The 22,638-nt window shown below is 35.3% G+C and overlaps 3 protein-coding genes, 1 non-coding gene and 1 pseudogene across 19 annotated transcripts in view; 2 read left to right on the plus strand and 3 right to left on the minus strand.

Moving 5' to 3' along the window:
- Positions 1–494: 494 nt before the first annotated feature.
- Gapvd1 (GTPase activating protein and VPS9 domains 1) lies at positions 495–11,297 on the minus strand. 6 transcript variants are annotated; one of them, XM_083099793.1, is made up of 17 exons: positions 11,036–11,296; positions 10,308–10,451; positions 8,806–10,147; positions 8,510–8,694; positions 7,977–8,136; positions 7,730–7,903; positions 4,679–4,840; positions 4,288–4,546; positions 3,805–3,887; positions 3,447–3,719; positions 3,310–3,341; positions 2,734–3,205; positions 2,306–2,532; positions 1,891–2,147; positions 1,604–1,815; positions 1,137–1,522; positions 495–1,047 (listed from the first exon to the last, which is right to left on the minus strand). In XM_083099793.1, exons 2-17 carry the CDS (start codon positions 10,437–10,439, stop codon positions 916–918), a joined length of 4,488 nt encoding a protein of 1,495 aa, XP_082955919.1. In that variant the 5' UTR covers positions 10,440–10,451; positions 11,036–11,296; the 3' UTR covers positions 495–915. The 6 variants fall into 6 exon arrangements, with proteins under 6 accessions (XP_082955919.1, XP_082955917.1, XP_082955916.1 ...); XM_083099791.1 differs by adding an exon at positions 10,539–10,695 and having other exon boundaries at positions 3,310–3,719; XM_083099790.1 differs by adding an exon at positions 10,523–10,695 and having other exon boundaries at positions 3,310–3,719.
- LOC145971772 (uncharacterized) lies at positions 4,849–7,694 on the minus strand (annotated as a pseudogene). The gene is made up of 2 exons (XR_014438976.1): positions 5,471–7,694; positions 4,849–5,130 (listed from the first exon to the last, which is right to left on the minus strand). The product of XR_014438976.1 is annotated as an uncharacterized LOC145971772 (transcript).
- On the plus strand, positions 11,156–15,205 carry LOC145971774 (uncharacterized). Of its 4 annotated transcripts, none has more exons than XM_083099806.1 (7): positions 11,156–11,310; positions 12,406–12,644; positions 12,953–13,176; positions 13,303–13,492; positions 13,597–13,822; positions 14,092–14,286; positions 14,705–15,205. In XM_083099806.1, exons 2-7 carry the CDS (start codon positions 12,409–12,411, stop codon positions 14,873–14,875), a joined length of 1,242 nt encoding a protein of 413 aa, XP_082955932.1. In that variant the 5' UTR covers positions 11,156–11,310; positions 12,406–12,408; the 3' UTR covers positions 14,876–15,205. The 4 variants fall into 4 exon arrangements, with proteins under 4 accessions (XP_082955932.1, XP_082955930.1, XP_082955933.1 ...); XM_083099804.1 differs by lacking the exon at positions 11,156–11,310 and adding an exon at positions 11,949–12,152; XM_083099807.1 differs by lacking the exon at positions 11,156–11,310 and adding an exon at positions 11,951–12,152 and having other exon boundaries at positions 13,621–13,822.
- LOC145972598 (5S ribosomal RNA) lies at positions 11,617–11,736 on the plus strand. The gene has a single exon (XR_014439233.1). It is a non-coding gene; the product is annotated as a 5S ribosomal RNA (ribosomal RNA).
- A 222-nt stretch (positions 15,206–15,427) lies between the features above and the next one.
- The window catches only part of Ssh (Protein phosphatase Slingshot), a 106,190-nt gene continuing 98,979 nt past the window's right edge, over positions 15,428–22,638 (minus strand). For all 7 annotated transcript variants that reach the window (XM_083099798.1, XM_083099796.1, XM_083099795.1 and 4 more), the window contains 3 exons: positions 21,801–22,070; positions 20,866–21,422; positions 15,428–20,504 (listed from right to left, as the gene is read on the minus strand). In XM_083099798.1, the coding sequence (XP_082955924.1) occupies positions 18,307–20,504; positions 20,866–21,422; positions 21,801–22,070 (3,025 nt within the window). In that variant the 3' untranslated portion in view covers positions 15,428–18,306. The remainder of the gene's footprint in view (positions 20,505–20,865; positions 21,423–21,800; positions 22,071–22,638) is intronic.

The raw sequence follows: 22,638 nt of genomic DNA on the forward strand, positions 1-22,638 counted from the left end.
GGCGCGACACTATATTTGTTGATTATTCAAAATTATTATATGTTAATATCGCTTATAATATTGTAATAATTTAATATTAATGATAGAAATTTAATAGTATATAACATAAATTATTTTCGTAATATCAATAGGTATTATGCCTTCATAAATTTGCAAAAATTATTCTATATTATGTTCTTTATTAATATCTTATAATATTATTAGTAATTTAATATTCATGTGATATAGTAGTTTGATAGTATATGTTATACTTAACATAATATGAACTATTTTCGTAATATCCATCGACATTATGCATTCACCAATTTGCAAAAGCTAATCTATTTTATTTTATATATATAATACCGATCAAGATTCGGATATAGATGTCGATTATTTACGTTGAGAAAGAGTGGCTACGAAATCGACATTCCTCACGAATCTACGACGGAGCTCCGGTTTTTGGGGTGGGCAAGGAAGAGGGGACGCAATATAGAAAAAGTATTCCAACACAGTTTATCCTGCTAAGTGATTATCAATCCTATAAGTTTTGTATTTTTTGTTTACACATAAATTATAGAATAATATCTAAACGTTTCTTTTCTTCGATGTCTTGTGAAATTGTACAATAGAGTTACAACGAAGGATAAAGCCTACTTTTTACGTATTATAATCTGATATTCAGTCTTTGCTAATGTTACGTAATAACGTGCGAAAGAACTAATAGTTAGATTGCTATTTGCGAATTTTAATCAAGATACCCGGAAGAGCATAAAATTGTTCAGCTAGCTTTATGCAAGATATTGGTCTTCTGTTATTTTTCTTTTTTTTTTCTTTTTTATGAAATCGTCAAATTATAATTATGGTACAACATTTCTACATTATCACCACAGCATCGAATCTAATCTTATATATCATAATACTCCTGAGAAACTGTTAATCCATCGTTTTAATAAACTCGATCGCGGAGCAGAATTGCGTCCACCAATATTGTTCTTCGCCCTCCAATCGATTTCCATAGAAGCTGTCCACGTATTGGACAGTCGACAGCAATGACGGAGGATTAGTCTGAAATTAAGCACGTTAATAATAGTTAATAATATATGCAATCATTTTTCTCATTAATAAAAAAATTATTTCTATTAATTCTTATTTACCTTGATTATGACATAAACTAGAACTGGAATCAGGTCATCGGCAGCAGGTATCCCTCTTTCCGACGCCATGGAGAGAAGATTCATGATGGTAGTCGCGCAACGAAATACACACTGAAGCTTATCCCTAGGGGTCTTATACGCCGATATCACAGCCAATTCAGCCTGCGCCCATGGCCAGGGGCATTCGTAATGGTAAACCTTTGGAATGCGTAGGTCCTTGTGATTTGGACTTACGACCCTCGCCAACTTTTTAATGTGATCGTGAAGAAGCTGGTCCCTATATACATCTCCGTCTCCATTTGGATAAAGTGCATTATGATACACCCGTGCCATGACGGTTCTTTCCACCACCACCCTCGCTAAATCTAACTGATTAGCGCTCGCAGCTAAAAAGTATGAGATAAATTTAGATATTGACCCGTAAATCTAGATCAATAACAACGCGATAAGCAATTGCATTTACGTACATTGCCAGATTGGATCGTTGTCCATTTCGGCATGGACCTTTCCTAGAAAATTATCTACAAGATCTTGTTTTTCATCGGTTAATGTAAGCTTTTTAAATTCGTCGCAGAAACGCAAGAGAAAAGTCTCTCTCTTCTCCAAAAATACTCTCACGCAAACAGATACAAGATGATTATTGATAGCATCCCGATCGCATTTAACTCGCACGCATAATCTAGAAGATGTATAATTATTGATATAGATAACTGCATCTTATACTATACATAAAGTAATATCTATATATAGTTACCTATCTAAATGAGCCAACGTCGATAGCAATCCTTGACGACATCTAATTAAATACGCGATATAAGGGGATCGTTTTTTATAGTCCTCTCGAAGTGATTTGAAAAGCTTTCTACATCCATCATCATTAAACAAACGCACGCAACGTAAAGTTTCATGAAGATGAGCTATCAATGCCCTGTCCTGCAAGTTTATAGCTTCTGCCAATTGTAGTTGCAAAAATGCAACCAATTCATTTTCTTTTTGCGACCAACAATGTCTCTGTGAAAAAAATATTTATATAAAATTTCGTTACATAATATCATAAAACATAAGGAGAGACAAATATTTGAACATTTAATAAATTTGTAAAAAAGATTAAACTTTATCTGATACATGAGATTAGTATACGTATACAAGAAAATTAATGTAACAAATACCTCAGAAGTATTCCATGGAATGTGTTGAAGGTCAGCGGTACTAAGTACCATACGTAATTTTCTTTTAGCATCCACAAAAGCATAAGATAACTCTACATTATTTGGATCAATTGAAAGTCTTTCGTCTTCAACCTCTTTTGTGCGAGATTGATTGCTTTCAACTGAAGCTGTGTCACTAGCCGCACTTGGTTTTCTCCTGTACTTTGCTAATATGTCATCAATAGTATCTAAAATTATATAATGGAAAAGTTATTAGATTGCAAAATACAATGAGTTACATCTTTTTCTTGCATTACTTTTCGATTTATTTAAAATTTAATTATATAATATCAAAATTATTAAGAAAGAGATTGAAAAAATTACTATTTTAAATCATATTATTTATAATATAATTGTGAAGATATATTAGGTATTTATTAAAATCTTACCACCGGCGACATTACTGGATGACGTCACATCCTCCGACATAATTCTGCGTATTCTATGTCTGCAAATATCGACGCCATCACCAGCAGCCTCTCGATCGTAGCATCTATCGTCTGTCCCGCGAATTGCTTTACCTCTACGATTTCTCAACGACAATTTCAATTTACCAAAGAAACTACGCTTGTTCTTTTGATCGTCATCCAACAGTTCTTTGTCGCCTCGCTCTGCAGTCATGTCAAAACTTATGCTCTTTGGAATCGCTCCCGTTGATGCATTTGGCTTGGAAAAATTGGGACTCGAGCCGTCTATCGCATCACAATTGCCATTAATTGCTGGCGTCGGTAACGGTAAATCTGATGCCGAAATGTTATTCTTGATACGTGGTTCCGATCCAGAACTGCTACTGGATGTTAAACTAGCCGTACTCAATCGGCCTACGGTATCTCCGACTGATACCATACAGCTATCCAACTCCTAATTTACAATATTCACACAGTTAAATTTGTGTACGCGCGTGTAAGGTTTATGAAAAAATATGATGAACTGTAGCAGAAAAATTAAGCGAAGAATTTGCAAACCTCTGTTTTCGCGTCGCCATTCTGGGACTTTTCTGGCAAAACAGGCGCAGAAATATGATTAGCTAACAGTAATGCCGGTGCGACTGCGGCTGCAGCGATGTGATTGTGCGCGGTTGTCTGACGTTCGACTTGCTTACCATTGTCAATATGAAGTTTATCTATCAAATGGACCAGCCTATCTTCTCGTAACGGTTTACCGTAATCCGCATTGCTTATATTATTAGCATTCTTATCTACATATTCCATTGTACTACGTCGATAATCAGATTTGGTTCCACCACGACCTGTTACGTTAGACGACGAAGGTAACGGAGATGTTGTCGGTGATGGTTGAATTATTGAAGTTGCTATATCAGAATCCTCTCGAATTCCCGAAAGTGATGAAAAATTGATACCTGAACCATCAGGACCTAAAATCATCAAGATAAAAGTCATATTATATATATAAACTGTGACTAGAGAAATTACTTGATAATATAATTGTGCTATACTTACACGGAGTGGCGGATTGAAGCGTTTCTTCGTTTCCTTCAGAGTCGGCGCGACTTTCTATCTCGGATCTAGCTGTATCATCAGATCTATATCGGAAATATTGCAAGTGAATAAATATAATATTTTTTAATTACTTTGTTAATAAAAAGTTATGCATGTACATATATATATTTTTAAATTTAATTTTTAAATTTAAATTTAAAAATTCAAATTTAAAATTTAAAAATTTAAAATTTAAATTTACAATTTAAAATTTAAAAATATCAATTTAAAAATTTAAGAATTTGAATTTAAAAATTTAAATTTTAAATTTAAATGTTAAATTTAAAAATTTAAATTTTAAATTTAAATTTTAAATTTAAATTTTAAATTTAAAATTGGGGGGAAAATTTAAATTTAAATTTGTAAATTTAAAATTAAAATTTAAAATTATATATTGTATATATATAATATGTATATTTAAATGTGATATGTAAAAGAATATACCTGGCAACACTAGCAGTATCATCAGTATCTACTTCAGTCAATCTTTCCGAATCACTGGCCAATACATCTGTACTCCAAGCTTCAGAAGCGGTTTCACTAATGTCTAACATGGTTGGCGTAGGCTCGGGAGGCAGAATAGGTGCAACTTGTTCAGGAGGAACAAGAAACGGTATGCGATCTTGTTGTTCAACTATTTCACTATCTGAGGCCAATACATCTGTAGACCAAGTATCAGACACCATAGAAACAGTCTCGTCTCCTAAAAGGAAACATAAATTGAATAAAAAATAATATTAATAACATATTTTGCTACTAAGTAAATGTTGTTCAAATAATATATTATTCAAATTTATTATTATTTTTATGTGTGTGTCAATATTTGTATGTTTACCTTCAATAAGCTTTTTAATTTCAAATTTACAAAATTTGTCATCAATTTCAGATCGGCTTTGTTTAGTTGGGATGTTAGGTGGCGGCAAATCCAGTTGCCTCACTTCACCTACAGCGCGTCCATCGTCTCCTTCAGTGATTTGGGACGATGGTGTATCTCGACCTAATGTTTATACGCAAAATTATGCAATTTGCAAAAATACGGAAAATCCTTTTTGCAAATATTAAGGGGGGAAATACAATTAGACGATCAAAAATCACGCATTTTTAAAACTTTTTTTTCATTGAAAATTTTTTACTTCATCACAACAAAACTTTGTATATATATTCTTAAATGTTTAAGGTATTTAAACAATTTTTTTCAAATTTTTATAAAGCAAAATGGTGGTCCTGTAGCGGTGCAAAGTTGACCCATAAAAAAACGATGGAAGCTCTGGAGGTCGTAATTTTTATCTGAAAAAATCCCCAAAAAAAATTTATGTAAAAAATAGTTACAGTTTGTCGGTAAACCACTAAAAAGTGAAAAAAAAAAATTCGACAATTGGCAGCTGATTTTCCGTAAAATAACGATTTTATTGCAATTTTTCGGTCATTTTTCGCAATAATTACTAAATTTTGCAACATAAAAATTGTAATTTTTTGGTTCACATAGAAACTGATATCATAAAGAAGAAATCCTCAAAATTTAGCCAAATCGATCGATCCGTTTTTGAGTTATAACTTCCACCAATTTAAAAAATGCTATTTCGAGAAAAACGCGTTTAAAGTTTTAACAACGAGAACTGATACTTACAGCTTAATCAGCGATTCCAGGAGCGTACAAAAGGCCTTCAATATCTTCATACATTTGATTGTTTGTCTGATGAAGCTCTTTACGAGCCTTACGGGCTTCCTGGCTTGCCAGAGAGGTTCGAGTATCCTGTTTCTGTATACACTCCGAATCCTTCAATTGCGCGTATGCGAGGCTCTGCTTGCCAACGATGATCTCCATGGCGTTCATGACTCTTAAAATCGTCGAGAGACCCTCATTAAACACCCCAGCAGCAATATAAGCTGAAATTTCAACCGTTTTTGAGCCAGAATGTAGGTGTTTTGGAGCCAGACGCCATATCAAATTGTTGAAGCTTTCATTTGCGTTTTGTGTGTGACCTCCCAAACAGCGATTGAGTAAGTCGTCTTTCGACAAGTCTTCGTATATCGGCAACAAGTGTTCCTTTACGTCTGGGTGGAGCGGAGCAGGGTGGTATAAGAGTCGGATCTACTTCCATAGCTTCCGCTTTTTTCCAATGGCACCAACTATCAACTCCACTCGGACAGTACGTGTGATTAGGCTCCTTGTCGGTCGAACACATATGATAGTAAGTTGCGAAAATCGCTTTTTTCATGTTTTCAACACTATCGATATTGCGACGGATGGCCAGGCCATAATATAGAGTAAGTTTTTTTATAAGTGCATCGGTAAGTTTTCCTTTATCACCAAGCTTTTGCGTTTTTTTAAGATTTCGTAATCGACTACCCATTCTTTTTTGCACATGCCCAATGCATTCGCTTTTTGTCACGATGAGGTCTTTGCCATATGGCTCAGCATCAAGCAAGGCTTTAAAGGTTTTGGAATCTCCATCTCCAACGTAATTACTATACTTCACACCGAACTGCTCTTCAGATCTCTGAAACATTTCAAGTACGGAGTCCACTTCCATCTTGCCCGCAGATCCCTCGTGATTTCTTGTACAATCTTCTTTGTGTTCATCGTACCACTTTAAAAATTCTTCAGTGTTCAACTCCTTTTTTTTTCTGTCACACTGAACACACATACTACTCTTAACCAATAAATCAATAATTTTACCAGAATAATATCCAATCAAAATTGTCACGCCAAATAGAGATTGAAAACCTCTTTTTCGCCAGCTCCCATCACCGGACACCTTCAAATGTAAGAGTGGCCGTTCATTTTTTTCGTTTTCTTTTTTCTCTTCCTCCACAGCTTTCTCACAACAATATGAAAAAACAGATGAGGTAGCCGTGTGCAAATAATCAAGTATACGATCGTATGAAGATTGTGAAAGTCCTTTACATAAATCCATGAAGTTACAAAATAAATTTATGCCCTCATTTGCCACACCAAGCAAACGCATCACGAGTACAATACGTCGGTTAATTTCATAACTTGTATTTACAAGGGGTCCTGACTGAATAAAATTTTTGCCACATTTACAAATCACTACAAGCTTGAATCCTAATCCTCGTGATGAAGTTTCTTCAAAGCGTATGGCTTGTTTACACTTTCGACACATTAAAAGTTCAGCAAGGGCACTGAAAACTGAGAAAAACTCAATAATCCGGTATGCTAGTAAAGGACTGCTCGACATATCATTATTAGTAACTGTAGATAGTTTTTTTGCACTGGCACTCGAACTCGACGAATCTAAATCGGAGCTACTGTCTTTCGCGCCAACGGTATGTTGATTACCATGAAATCTTCTTTTTTTTCCGTGAGATTGACGATAATTTTCACTTCTACTGCCTTTTGGATAGGAAGACATGTTTGTTTAGTTTGTAAACACGTGCTTATGTCGAGCAGAAGAGAGACACTGACCGTTATACATCAACACGCGCATTTCGGAGTTGATACTCATGCTCGCTCTATAGGCGTGTGCCGTCACTAATTTACGTATATATATATATATATATGTATATATGCATGTATATATATATATTTATGTAGTACGTGGTACCCTCAGGTATAAAAATTCATCCATAGGTTATTTAAAGTGAGACATAATAGAAAAAGCGTCCCTTGGGGTCGACCGCTCCGATACCTGCTGTGCGACGAAAAACACGTTTTCAAAAAACGTCGAAAATAAGTAAAAGGACTTCGAATTTCGCTTTAAAACTTTCACGAGCGTTTTCTACGGGAAATTTCCTAACTTTTAAGACAAAAAAAAATTCGATTTTTTTGACCGTCTAATTGTATTTCCCCCCTTAAAGTATAGAAAAGTCAAATATTAAAGTATAGAAAAGAAACATATTATAAGACATAGAATTAATGTACCTGATATATTAGGAGTTCCTCTTCCCGATACATTAGCAGACACCATGTCTGAGAGATTATCATTCTGATCTTCTGTCTCTAACTCTAGGGAAGAAGCCATGCTGTGATTGGAAGCAGCCTCTGATACAGCTTCCAAATTATCAGATGTATTGCCAATTGAGCCTTCGAACAATACTAATTATTTTTAATGTGTAGATGTGTTATAAAAGCCAAACAATAGTAGTCAATATTCATATAATTGATATACCTTCGTCATGTGATAACGAAAATCGAGTCCTCTTTTCCTGCGTTTCGATACGTTCGCCATTACTATTCTCTTGTCTAGTATGTTCAGTTGATGCATCATCAGGAAGATTCAAAGTAACAGGTCCATTTTCCATACTGCTTTGGAGTTCCATGCACAAAACCTAAAAATAATAAGACAAGGAAATTGTAATTGATAATTTCAATTAATTTTAAATATTTTTGTATTATAAAACATGTAATAAAAAAAAAAATATATATATATATAAATATATATATATATATAAATATATATATATATATATATATATATATATATATATATATATTACAATGTAATAACATTATGTAAATTTTATAAAAATATTATATAAAACTAATTTTCCCCAAATAAACATACACATTTTCAGAAATAAGCGATATATAATCTTGTATAAGCTATAATTAATTAGCTATTAATAGTATCTTTCTAATAAATATATGATAAAATAAATAAATAGCATGCAGTAAATATATTACATTAATATATATACAGACTTTCTGTTCACTGAGTAGGCCTACAGATTCTCCAATTGTTGGACCAAAAGGTATGACTAATACATCTTGAGAATTTTTATCCAAAATTTCCTCTTCAGGAGTAGAAGTACCATTAGATTCCTCTACATTTTCAGTTGTTACATTTGGTGAAAATGTAGTCATCCTTATACCCTTATATCCCTTTCCTATTATAAAATATTTTATTACTATTGCTTTCTGTAATCTCTAATAATTAAAAAAATTGTATTATTGTATAATACAATTTGGGTAATACTATTTTATTATTATTAATGTACCTTTCCCTGTAGTAACACCTCGTTTATTAGGTGTTTCCATATATTCATTATTCAATTTATTATTATGCAATAAACCTGATGGTAATTGTGACAGCATCTCTGCTAATTGTTTCCTATCAAATGTATTATGCGATATTGCTTCTCCATTGTTATCATTGATAATCGTATTTAAAAATGTAATTAAAGAATTCAATTCACTTTCCGTAAACAGTGCTGCGGATCGTGACAGGCCTTGAAGTTTATTATTGTCAATCATTGTTGGTTCCTCCTCCAATTCTTCTGTCGCACCATCCAACATTGAGTCTATTATGGAAGACACCGAATCTTTCTCAAATTTTTTATACAAATCAATAACCTTATTATCAATACTTTGATATTTCTGCAGTGAAAGCATTTGTAAAATTTGTCCGACTTGTATGAGATTAAATCTCGCGACATAACTTATCGGTGCATCAGTTATACCGTAAGGTTCGGGATTAACTATAGCAGGACAAATAAAATATGTAAATACAAGATCAGTGCACATAGCGTGCACTTCTTTTGGGTCTACATTTCCATTTTTACTCAAAAGCCCTGCCATTTGTCTTACAAGCCAGCAGACACTTGTAGGAAAGCAGTGTATCGTTTCGCGAATATTGACGATAAATCTCTGCGTAATGCGATATAAAGAATTGACTGTCCACAGTCTGTAACGTTGCAGCTTTGCTTGATATTCAGGTGTGCCTTCTTTCCCGAATTTCTTCAATCTTTCTGCAGGTGGAAATCTAATAGGCGCTTTGTCAGGATCAATGTCCAGAAACATTTCATCTTCCATGAGTAATTGCACGATAGGGTTGTGCAAAGCTGCCGTTAAGAAGAGCTTCGCGGAAAACAGGCTTTCGTGAAAGATAGAATAAAATCTGGTAAATGCGCACGTGCCATGTCTGAGCAATCTTCGCGGGTTATCAGACGGAATTATCTGCAGCACCATAAGATACCTCAGCAATCGGAGAACCAAACTTTTGTCTTCCGGCAATATGCAGCTGCCGTATAATCCAGCAGCTAAGCACTGCACAATTGTCTGCATTGATTCTGGAATGACTTTGTCTCCTTCGACCAAACATGAAGCGAGAAGCTTGGGTGATTTTCGCAACGCACCCAAAAATTCTCCATAAGATAAACATGCTTGGTAACGCAGATACTTATACGCATCGATAAAATGTGAATTTTCCAATGCATTCGCTCTTAGGCAACATGACGCTGGAGTGCAATCTGGTCTTGCTACTATCAAGCGATTCAGATTAACTCTCTGTTGAGCAGTTACCCATGCTTGCTGTGCTAATTGCGACGATACATATAAAACCTAGAAATAATAGAATCTTGCATAAGATACATCGTATAAGATACATTTAAATTAATGCATTTAAATTTATCTTGTCAGATATCAAAGATTTATAATTTGCTTTTATATCAAATATTACGATTGGTATTAGAAAATTACTAGATATGTGAATATTACTTACCCGTTCATTAAGATTTTGCAAGTTTTGCTGTTCTGAGTTGACAAACAGTCTTTCCTGCCGCAAATGACGAGCTAATTCCATCATGTCCCACTGTAGCGTCTCATGGGAATCGATACTGTTAATCGATGACATTATTGGCTGTACCTTCAACATTAAAAACAGAAATGTAAAAGAGGAACAGTTACAGAATTGAATCGGAAGAAAGTGTTATTTACGGAGTTACTTGCGTACAATCCTGTTAGTCAAATATCTTGAGCATTAATAACAATGAGGCACAAAATATGTGCGGCGCGCTTCACAATGAACTTGAAGAGAAACTCTCGAGCTTTTGTTTTTTTTTTATTTCTCGAATTCACAAAAAATTGCGCGCGAGAATACGTCACCTCACCTAACGGAGCAAAGAGAGGCTTTCAATTCAGGCGGAACGCGGACAATCTCGGATATTGCATAATGCATCGGCAAATACGCGAGCATAGGTTCGCTACAATATTGCAGGCATCGACACTCGAGGGTGAAATTAGAGCGATTATCGTCGTATGTCGAACGCGACGCGTATGCAATGTCCCGTAAAGAGGCTCGGCCTATTATTGTTACGTTTCAAACTCGCGTGATACGAAAGATAAATCTCGCTTCTACGCATCTCTCTTTTATCTCTTGTCATACGTTAACGTTAATCTATGCGCGCAGCAACGATCCGCTGATCCCGACTCCCGATATTCAATACTTACACGTCGTTGACAGCAATTATACGGTTTGTTGTTATCTTTCGTAGATCGGAATAACACCCCCAATGACACACGATCATTTTCTGTTATAGGTTAGATTTCTTTCTATAAATGGCCGCAGGTGTTGCGAGTTGTGGGTCTAATTGTAAGCTCGGACGGAGAAAACGTTTGGTGCCCTACTGATCGGGAAAGGAACGTCCGTCAAAGGCCAATTTTCAACGATACGAAATTGGACAAGAATTCTCCCTTGCAAATGCAACACAATGATATAATGCAATGTAAATAATTAATGTAATTTAATGTAATGTACACTAGAATGTCAACTGATGAAGAGATTCTTTGCGATTTTATTTAAATAATGGGGAATGAACATTTTATCAATTACATTGTTGAAACTCAAAAATAACTGCATCACTTGTAAGATATGATTCATTTTCAGATTTTTACACGATTAAATTTTTTAAAGTCGTAAAAATGAAACAAAAAATAAAGTAATTGACATGAGAAAATAGACATCAATTATATCATAGAAATAGATATCAATTATGCTTCTTTATATTAGTGTATTATAAAGTAGTTCTACTGTCAACGGTCATACCGCGTTGTAAAGTACCAGTTCTCGTCTGATCACTGAAGTCAAGCAGCGCTGGGCACGGTTAGTACTTGGATGGGTGACCGCTTGGGAACACCGTGTGCTGTTGACACATTTTCTTTTTTATTATTTTTTACATAATAACGTCATAATAATTATCAATCAATGCAGAATGTTTACGATATCCTAAAACAAAATTCTTTTTCGCACTGTAACAAACGCAGGTGATAAATACTGATTTGGAGCAAAAAAATTTAGACTTTAATTTTTATATCATATATATTAATATCACAGATTGCGATCGTCGTCTTAAAATTTTGACACATGTTAATTCAAATTTCAGTTTTCTAAGTAATCAAGATAATTTTTTATTCTGTCAACGATGATTAGCAAATTTTTAAATTATAAAAACATTACAAGGAGATGTATGATATATTACAAAATTTTATCCATATAAACATTAGAATTTTTTTTTCTCTCTATTAAGATTTCAAGTAAGAACTGCTTCTAAATAAAATATTCAAAAAGGTTAATGTCACATACACGGTATTTATTGATAGTAATATTTTACTTTGTTATATATATATATATATATATATATATATATATATATATATATATATACATATAAACTTGTATTAAAATTTAATTTAAATAAAATATAATTCGCAATGGAGAGATAATTTCTCGATTTTTTTCTATTTTCTTTTGTATTCCATTTTTTATTATAATTATATTACATAATTTCTTAATAAACAATTTATGATCTTGATTTCGCTAGAATATGGATAACGACAGTATCAATGAGCAACTTTCCGACATGACGTCCGTCGATCCATCTGTCCAAGACAACGTTAAATTTGACGTCACACCATCACCTTCGATGACATCCACCGTCACTTACGAAGGACATTCTTCGTCATTAGCTTCAATACAAACTTCCGCTGCCATTCCCAGTACACGTTCCGATACGGAGCAACATTATCAATTGGTCGGCAATATCAGTGTTATCAATCAATTGTACGCAATACCTACTTGAGCAAAAATATTATTTATCGACGTCATTTTATTCCTTAAAATGTCTGGATTTCTAATTAAAAAATTATACGTATTTAATCTCATATATGAATAATAAGTAAAAAATTAATAAATTATTATTAATTAACGTAAATTATTACGTTATTCATAAAAGATTATTGAACAAAATTTCATGTAATTTTTAATTAGTTTTAAACAGATTTATGTTACATATATATAATGCTACATCTTTTCTCTTTCGCTTTCTCTCTTTTGAAATTAGTTGCAAAGTAAACAGGTAAAGTTTGCAGGGAAGTTAATCAAGATATATTTTGTATCTGCTATACGGAAACTTACGATCTTTTGGCGGCAGGCTTGTCGGATGGTAACTTAAAGTTCTACAAAGTTAGTTCAAAGGAAAATATATTGACTCTATGTGATGCGGAAATGATGCAGAATCCGGCTCCAGTGACTGCTATAAAGCATCGACCGATACACAGATCACATCCCATCACGCATACTGTAATAGCAACTTGTAAGTATTTTGCATACCTGACTTTGTTTTATAAAGAATTTAAATTTATATAATTGTGAAGTTTACTCACGTTAAAAAAGAAAGTGAGAGATACTAAATTTTACATGTTAAATATCATTTACATAGATGCCAACGGCTGTGTTAAATGCTGGCATTATCCAACCGCGCAATGCATTTACACGATACGAGAAAGACGGCAGACACTTGGTTTAGCCTATCATCCTCAATTACCGAAATTTGTTACTGTCGGAGACGATACGAATCTGTACTTGTACGACGAAGAAACAAAGACGAGGGAAAGAGTATTTCATGGAAGGTAATTATACCTGTTGAAAATATTCTGAGATGACAGCCTTTCATAAAGAAAGAGATTCCGCGTAAAATAATGATAAAAAAGTTTGATCTTATAAATTATCCAAGGCATTTTATGTTTCGTACGCGTAGCGATTCACCGGATGTCATGGATGGTCATAAATCCAGAGTCTTCAGTGCTTGCTTCAATCCTAAATCCGTGCATGAGATAATAAGCGCTGGCTGGGATGACACCGTTCAGTTTTGGGACACCAGACAAGCTCATTCTCTCCGATTTATATCGGGTGTACATATGTGCGGTGACGGTCTAGATATCAGTAGAAATGGAAGAGAGGTTTATATTCAGAGATTTGTTGATTTTACACCCATTACATGTTTCATGTTTCTTTTTCGATATAGTGTATATTTTGTTAGAAAATTGACAAATTTATGCCAAATTATAGTATAATATTGTGCATTAATAAATCTAGAAAGAATTATGCGCTAAATAATTACATATTAACATATTAACTGGGTTTATTACTATAACATCTGCTATAAATATATATTTGTTAGAAATATTTACAAAATATCTACAATTAAATGACTCTTTCTCCGTAACAGATCCTTACTTGTTCGTGGCAAAAGAACAATCCTTTGCAATTATGGGACTATGGTAGTGGCAAACTGATTATCAACTTGGAGCCGGACAGTTATCCTTGTTTGTTATATGCTGGAAAATATGTGACAAATTTGTACGTTGCATGCGGAGGTTGCGACACTGATCTCTTTAGGATCGTCGATTTGCGATCTCATTCGGTAAATTTAATAATATTTCATGCTATTTCACTGTAAAAACATATATTGCTTCTAAAATTTTCTTATCGCAATGAGCTGATTGTTATTTATAGGGAATATGAGAGATGATAAATAAAAATGACATTTTAAAATGAGAATGATCAGTATTATGACATTGTATCAGATTGTTAGAAATTTAATTTTAACTATAGAAATTGATATTTTAATTTAACAGAAAAGTTAATTTTCTTTTCTCGAGTTTTAATATTTCAATTTAAGATATATGCAACATAATACGATATAGTCATTCATTAATATAATCGCATTATAAAATAATTGTTTTTTTACAACATAATGTTTTTTACAACAAAATATTTTTTACAACATATATTCTTATGGTAAGATAATATTTTCGTTTTATATATATTTTCTTTTATAGACTATAGCTATGATCAAATATCTCAAAGGAGGCGTGTATAGCTTGGATATCGGCCCATTGGAAACGAGATATACCAAACGAATGACTCTCCCAAAACTCGCTTTTTGTGCCGGAACAATGATTTTTGAGGTAGATGCTCAGCCCGAGCCCGCTCAATTGACTACTCTATGAAATTTTTTTGATACAAAAATATACATTATTTTTTTTTACAATTTATACAATATTCAATTCGTACGTCAAAACTTGAAAATGAGAAGCATATCTCATTATATATCTTAAATAAAGCTGATTCACGATTATACTAGTAAGATATTTGTAAATATCTAGTCTATGTAAGATTTTTTGATACAAGATAAACGATTCTCTTTTGATATCCATGCATAATCATAAAGAAACAAATATTTTTTTAAACAAATTTCTGTAGTGAAACTATATTAAAACTTGTATTAGAACTGAGATGATGCAGTTTTATAATCTATATAAAATAATCATTAATTCTGATTGATTTTTTTCGCTTGATAAATATTAATATCTTCTTCTCTTTATGAACGAGCGAGTTTGAAACATGATATCATTATAATGTACATAACGCATTATTAAAGATGAAATAAGATAACAAAAAATACAAAGAAAGAAATGATAATAATATTTAAATAAAATAAATCAATTATATCTCTTCTGTCTTCGGTAAATGTACGTTTTCGAAGAAAGTAGCACATGCGCTCTCAAGCAATAAACAATGTATTTTATTTGATACAAACTATAGTACAAAATTTATACAGAACAACATACGGTTTTATCATTTCTCATATGACAGCAAGTTCTCATATCGAACGAACGCACACACTTAAGCAAAACTTAAGAGACAAGGATGGGGACGGTCAAAGGAACGGGATAGGGATAATCACTAAAACTGAGCACATCGATTTGTGACAATACAAACTTACTTGACACGAGCAAATCCATCGGTTGTTGAAGCGATTCGGTGTAGAAAAAGATCGCTCGCGCACAAACATGCTGAGAGAGCAGAAAGCGCATCGTTTTAATACTCGCACCGAAGACGGCGACACGTCCTGTTTTATAACACTTATATAAATAAGACTTATCGTCGGACATTTATTTGGATTACATGGCAGTCATTGAAATCTTGCGCATTCAGCTAATGAAAAGGAACAACAAAAAAATCTATACATAAACAATTTAAATATACTCTAAATTGGACAATTTTGCTGGATCATTCAAAAATTTCTGAAATTTTATTTTCGCTTAATCGTAACTTTTGTAAAAACAGGACACGGTTGTCTCCGGCGAGATATCGCACAGAAAAAAATATCCTCCTTTTTTTCTAAATCGCATCCGATTGTACTTAACTTGTGTAAGTAGAATAATAGTTAATCTCTAGGTGCGACCCAACAGACCTATTCGGAAAACTACATGTTCCACATTTTTTGCCCGTATCTACAATCTGAACGATCAACGAGCCTAATTTGGTTGAAACGCGTGATATTTGTAATAAAATATATTTTTATATTACGATAAAATCGCGACGCGCGATCGCAAAGCATCCCTTAGCAGCGGTCGCATTCGTCAAAGTACATCAGAGTATAAAATTGGTCGTCAATGCGGGTTTCCTTCATCAGGTTTTCGTCATCTAACTAAATTTCGCGCGACGCGGTAGAAATGTGTATGATTTACAAAATTAACGACGAGTCGATGATATGTGTTTAAAAAAATATTGTGACGTTTACAGAGATATAATCGCTCCAAGTCGATCGATGGAAAAGTGTACGTAGTGCATGCAAGCACCCATGTAAATCAACATATCTTTCCTTGTCATTTTATTGTACTTTTTTATGAGAGTTAATAGCGACATTTCCTGATGCACTATTGCGGCTGCATCGTCAGCCATTGAAAAGCATTACACGATCAATCAATCTCGGAATTAATCGAGATAAAGATTTATAATAGTACGGGAATACAAAGAGCAAGAGTTAATAACAATTAATGAATGAGAAGAGGTACCTAATTCGCGAGAACAATGGTCGTTTCAACCCAAGACTCTCTAATTGGATCACGAACAGCGAAGAGATCCAAATTCGTATACGCGCATAGATCGTAAGTTAAATGTGAGATGGGTCGATGAAAATCTAGTAAGGTCTGATCTTTTATTGAAATCGTAATCTTCGCGTTGCAACATATATCACACATTTCAGGAGATAAAGTAATATACGTAACTCTAAATTATTATTTTACACTTTAAGAGAAATCTCTTTCTAATCCACTTATTACAACATTGCTATTTCTTCGATTGACTAAATTTCACATAGTTCCATGATCATGCAAAATATGGCCGTTGACAAAAGATCAGGAGGAATCATTTTTCGGGAACGATTGAATTCGTGAATTTTGGTACCCCCTTTTTCTTCAATCACACTCGTACTTTCGAAAACAATCGCTCAACAAAAAACACACTTCGCTACATCGTGTATTCTCGCACACAATGTGCATCTCACACTCTCTAATCACGTTATCACCTATAAATTACTAATAGTGGCTTAATATTACATTATCTCGAGGTCTCGTCGTATATAACTTTTATCCCGTTACGACAAAATCGCTTCGCAGATCAAAGATTTATCGTCTCTCGAAGTAACTTTAAATTCGTAAAAAAAAAGAGAGAGAAAAAAAGATCAAGAAAGCGAAGCAGAAGAAAGGTCAGCGTGTGCCTGAGGCTCAGACCTTACATTCACAGCCTGACTGAGCACTCGGCTCTTTTTCTCTTCTTTTGCGGACCAAAACCCGCTCCGCTTTTCACGTTAAGTCATCATATCGCATAATATACTTTTCATTCTTAACGCACGTTTGATTCCGAGCCCATTAACTTACGACGAAGTGATAAAGGAATAACGATTATATCTCTCTTCCTTAATTTAACGTTGACCTCCTTCTCAACGCGCAGCCTCGTAATTGTTGCATTTCCAGCTTAAAATAATTGAACTAACGTCAAGCCAAGTTATATATATATATATATATATATATATATATATATATATATATATATATATATATATATACATACACACATACATACATACACATATACATATATATACATACATATATACATACATACATACATATATACATATATACATACATACACATACATATATATTTATATACATATATTGGCGAGAAGGAACATAAAGTGCCTGTCGTTGTTTCGTAGTAAAAGATCCTATAACGCTTACGTGAAATTATCGTTTTATAAATAATAAGTTACATTACCGAAATGACAAGATCGTTCTTCTCGATAAATGAAACGATTATAGACAAACAATCGCAGCGATGATGATGAAAGAGAGAGAGAGAGAGAGAGAAAGAGAAAAAAAAAGATCTATTCTTAGAACAATTGGGGCGACCATTTTAGCTTCGAAACTTTCTGATCTTCATCGCCAATAAGAAGAGATCACACACGATTTTATCGTCACGATAACATACCCATGCGATTATTCACATAGGTATCTTCATTCCGAATTATCCGTTGCACTCGCGTTTCGTCTAAGAACTCGACGTACGCAAAATAAATCGTCTAATCACTTTTACATGGTGTTGTAAACAGGACTGCTATGCCTAGGCCTGACCTGTAGCCTAGCGAGGGGATGAGTTCTACCATGCTGCTGTTGCTTTTTGCTAGCTGCCTTTGCCACCACGCTGGCCACAACCACGCTAGGTGATGGTACCGCTGGCGGTCTACCGGGTGCTTCCGGCGCCTCGCTAAATAGAGGCGCCGAGTGGTTATTGATCATAATTGGCGCTGATCTTCTTGAAAATTCAGGGGCGATTTTCGATTTTGCTGGCGGATGCACCTCCATAGTGTCCCAATCTTTGTCTTTGTGCGCGCGTAACTGCACGTCCGATGAACTTTTCCTGGACTCTGGCTTCGCGACCTCGTACTTTCCCACTAGTACTCGGACGGAGAGATCCTCCGACGTACTATCCTGTGACGATAACGGTGGCGTGGTTTCGTTTCTTCTTGTCTGCTTGTTGTCTTTGGTTTCGCCGACGCTGGATGACGACTGGATCTTAGATTCGTTGTGCGGGATCACCGGTGACGAGGGCAAGCTCCGAATCTTCACGTCCCTTTTTGGTCGTGCGGACAGTGACGCGTTTTCGCCTTCACACATGTTGTTCTCGGGACTCCTTTCTAGCTTAGTCGACTTTGCTTCGAATTCCTTTTTCAGATTTTTTACTATACCAGATGTGCTACGTGGACATTCGGCTTCTGGCGAATCGTCCACGGAGAGGCAGCGCTTACTGAACACGGACTTGTTGCACAGATTTTCCAAGACCATTTTGTGATGTTTCACAGAAGGGCATTGAGGAGTATTGACGACGCATGGACTGGACGTTTCGCTTTCCGATCTGCAGGATCTCAGGGACAGTGGCAGGTCGGATTCGGAGGATAAAGAGGACGGCGCAGGGGCGCTTGTAGATAATCTTCCGATTTGACGTATGGACGTAAGGGAGATGTCAATGCCTACCGGACTAGGCGAATCTCTATTTGTTTCTACTTTAAGATTGTATTCTTGACTGGGCGACGAATCTCTTCTTCGCGTCGGTGACGGCGACGGCATATGATGCAATAGCATCGGATTGTACGTTTCGATCGCAACCGCATCCATTTCAGCGGTCAACCTGTCATTCTTATCGTCCGCGGACGTGGAATTTTGTGTGCATACGCGTTTAACCCCGCCCACAGTCGTGCCCTCTTCTAGTTTTTGCTTAGTGCGCTTTACTGTACCCGGATGCCAGGGTATCTCTTCCTTATCATATGGGAATAGACCGCTAGATCCGAGTAAATCGGATGGCCGCATGTCGTAAGAGCCCCAGGAACTGTTCCTCGACGGTAAGGTAGCCCACGAACTATGCACTGAATTGTTGTCGAGAACCACCGCACTGTCGTAACTACTCCAGGAACTTTGTCTGCTTGGAGATTCCCTTGTGACAGGAAGCTCACCCCGTCTCTCTTCGCGATCAAACACTCGATCCAACTGAGCGCTAAATGGATCACCGTCCTTTTTAGTTTTCTTTCCCAAACTATCGGGACACGTCGACGATGTCGTCGTATCCGTTGCCACACTCGCGATACATTCACTCTCCACACTCACATCTCCGACAATTTTATTGTCATTACACGAATCCACACATGTTGCATCCGCAGACGCAGTCCAGACTAGACATTCACTATTATCGTTGATCTCGGTGGACTCCTGGTTCGTCTCTTCTTCTCTCTCCTTCTGTTCTTCGCCAGGATCCCAAACTTCTTCTCTAGAAGGCCTTCTGTTCGCAACAGAAACTGTGCTCTCTTGCGTTTCCTGCGATTGCTCGCAATGCGAGTGACCATTTTCGATTGGTTTCGCGTTGTCCTCCGCAATTGAACTCTGAGGCAGAGATCTCGCGTCCGAGTCGGATCCCGGTGATGACGGTTTACTGCTGGCCGCTTCAAATTGATTGGTTAGATTGAGTACTAAACCCTTCCTCTTCTGTCCCTGAGTTTCCAATTTATTAATTCTATTCTTTACGCTAGGTGGTGTTGTGCCAGGGGTGGGAGCGGGGTCTAGGTGCATTATTTTATTCTGCGACACGCTGTAAGATTGTCCATTGTCGCAGGGCATTAGAACGTTGCGAGCCTCTTGTTCTATTGCCGGTTTTTGATTCGAGCCACGAAGCAGATCCTCCCGTGTGACTTCCGCGTTTCCTGTCTTGTCGATACTTTCCAACGACTGCGATAAAGGAACTGCAACATTACATAATAAACGATGAAAATGCTTGTTTCTACATAAATAAATAATATTCTGTACATTTTCCGCATACATTTTTAACTACATTTTACTTCAATTATAAAGTATATGAGCAATTGGAAGATTTTTATTATTACAATTCGCATAAATAATAAAAAAAATACTAGTTTTATAAAATTTACACATTGTTACAATTAATTATCGATAGATTGACAATGTCATGTTTGGTGATAACAAGCTCTATGATTAAGCATTGACATCAAACATTGATAAGATAATAATTTTGCATTGCCGTTCAAAAACCCATTAAAAAGAAGCGCAACTGGTTAAAGATATATAGGATAGAAAAAATCTTACCGGAAGGTAACATATTTTCGGCGACTTTGACATTCGGTGACCAACTCTTTGGTCTCTGGCTACTCTTCTTCAACTCTGAACCTGAAATCTCCCGCATATTGTTCTCTATATTATCCGATTTTTCCTCCTTTTTTGACTGATTCTTCGCGGACGTGGGAGATTTCAGATTCGTGTCGGACTTGGACCTCTGAAGTTTCTCCTTGTTCTTCATCGCATCCAAAATACCTTGGTACGTTTCCAACTGCAGAAGGAAGCTGTTGTTAGGCTTGATACAATTGCGCTTGTCCTTGACGTGTTTCCATGCCTGGGAGAAATCCCAGTTGTATGCCTTCATCGCGTAAGCTATCACAACGGAAGCAGATCGGGACACTCCCATCTTGCAGTGCACCAACACCTTGGACCCCTCCATCTTCGCCTTGGTGATGTACTTGAATGTGTTATCCCAGTGTTTCAGCAAGTCCGTTTTCTCATCGTCGTACACACGTACATTCAGATAAGTGAACATGCCCGGGAAGAAGTTATCAATTTCCCGAGTAACGTTCAAAATATGCCTTACACTGAAATTAAAAGATACTAATTAGAGTTAAGTTAATAGTTTAGTACATTAGAACAAGATGACACATTTTAAATGTAGAGTTTTCGATAATATACACAATTCACACAAAGTTTTCTAGATATTGGAAATAACGATTATATATAATAATATATATTATATATGATGGATCTATACATCTATATAAAGATTCTTTCAAGAAAATACCAAGTCTATATATAATGTTTAAAAGTGGAACTTGGTTTAAATTCTAATTACATAAAAAATCGATCGTTGACCGAATTAAAATATATAGAGCGTTACACAAGATTAGAAATGGCTATCAAATTTGCATACGATACGAAAATATGCAAGAAATATCTCGCAATGCGATCGAACGTACCCATTTTTCTGAAGTTCCTCTAAATTGCTGGCGTTCCACTCGCTCCCGAGATAAACGTGATCAAATATCTCAGTTGGCGCATCCATTTGACCTAGTATAGTGAGCATCTCTTGATCGATAAACGGCTTAAATTCTCCGAGATCCATATCAAGATCTTCTTCCAGTCGGCCTCTAATATACTTGGAGGTAACTTCATCGAGATCCACGGACATCATAATTTCCTTCAACGTCGATCGAATCACGCGCTCGGTCTCCTCTCTCTCTCTAGGCCTACGTTAAAATGAACATTTTTTAGTGATATCTTATGAATAAATTACTTATATAGACAAAATATATTAAATACATAGCAAATTATCGGCTATCAATGATTATTTTATCTCTACGTTAATACAAAGTAACATAAATCTTCTTTTCTAAATGTGAGCATTATATATTCTCTCTAACCACTTTGTTATTTCATATAATTCTATATAGGTAACTTTATGAAAAATTTATATGGAATTATTTACTGGTATAAGATGGATTAAAAATGGACTCGTAAACAATTAAGAAAGAAGAATTAGTGGAAGTCTTGCGGATATATAATACATATATCAGTTTCCTGGATGTATGTTCCAAGATTTCATGATACTGGAATCCAATAGGAATGACCTAATGTTTCGAAATGTTAATTCGAGAAAGGATGGACAGACGTAGAAACTGGAAATAATTGAAGGACGGCTATAAAGTTACGCTCCACTTGTATCGCACGCGACTCGGAGCGGTGCATAGACAGCCAGAAAGGACGCATCGACAAACTACCGAGTCTGGCACGGAACCAAGTTAAATTCACGATGAT

Source organism: Camponotus vicinus, unplaced genomic scaffold (assembly GCF_025532165.1).
Source record: "Camponotus vicinus isolate PSW18456_S1 unplaced genomic scaffold, iyCamVici1.0 SCAF_5, whole genome shotgun sequence".
NCBI lineage: Eukaryota > Metazoa > Arthropoda > Insecta > Hymenoptera > Formicidae > Camponotus > Camponotus vicinus.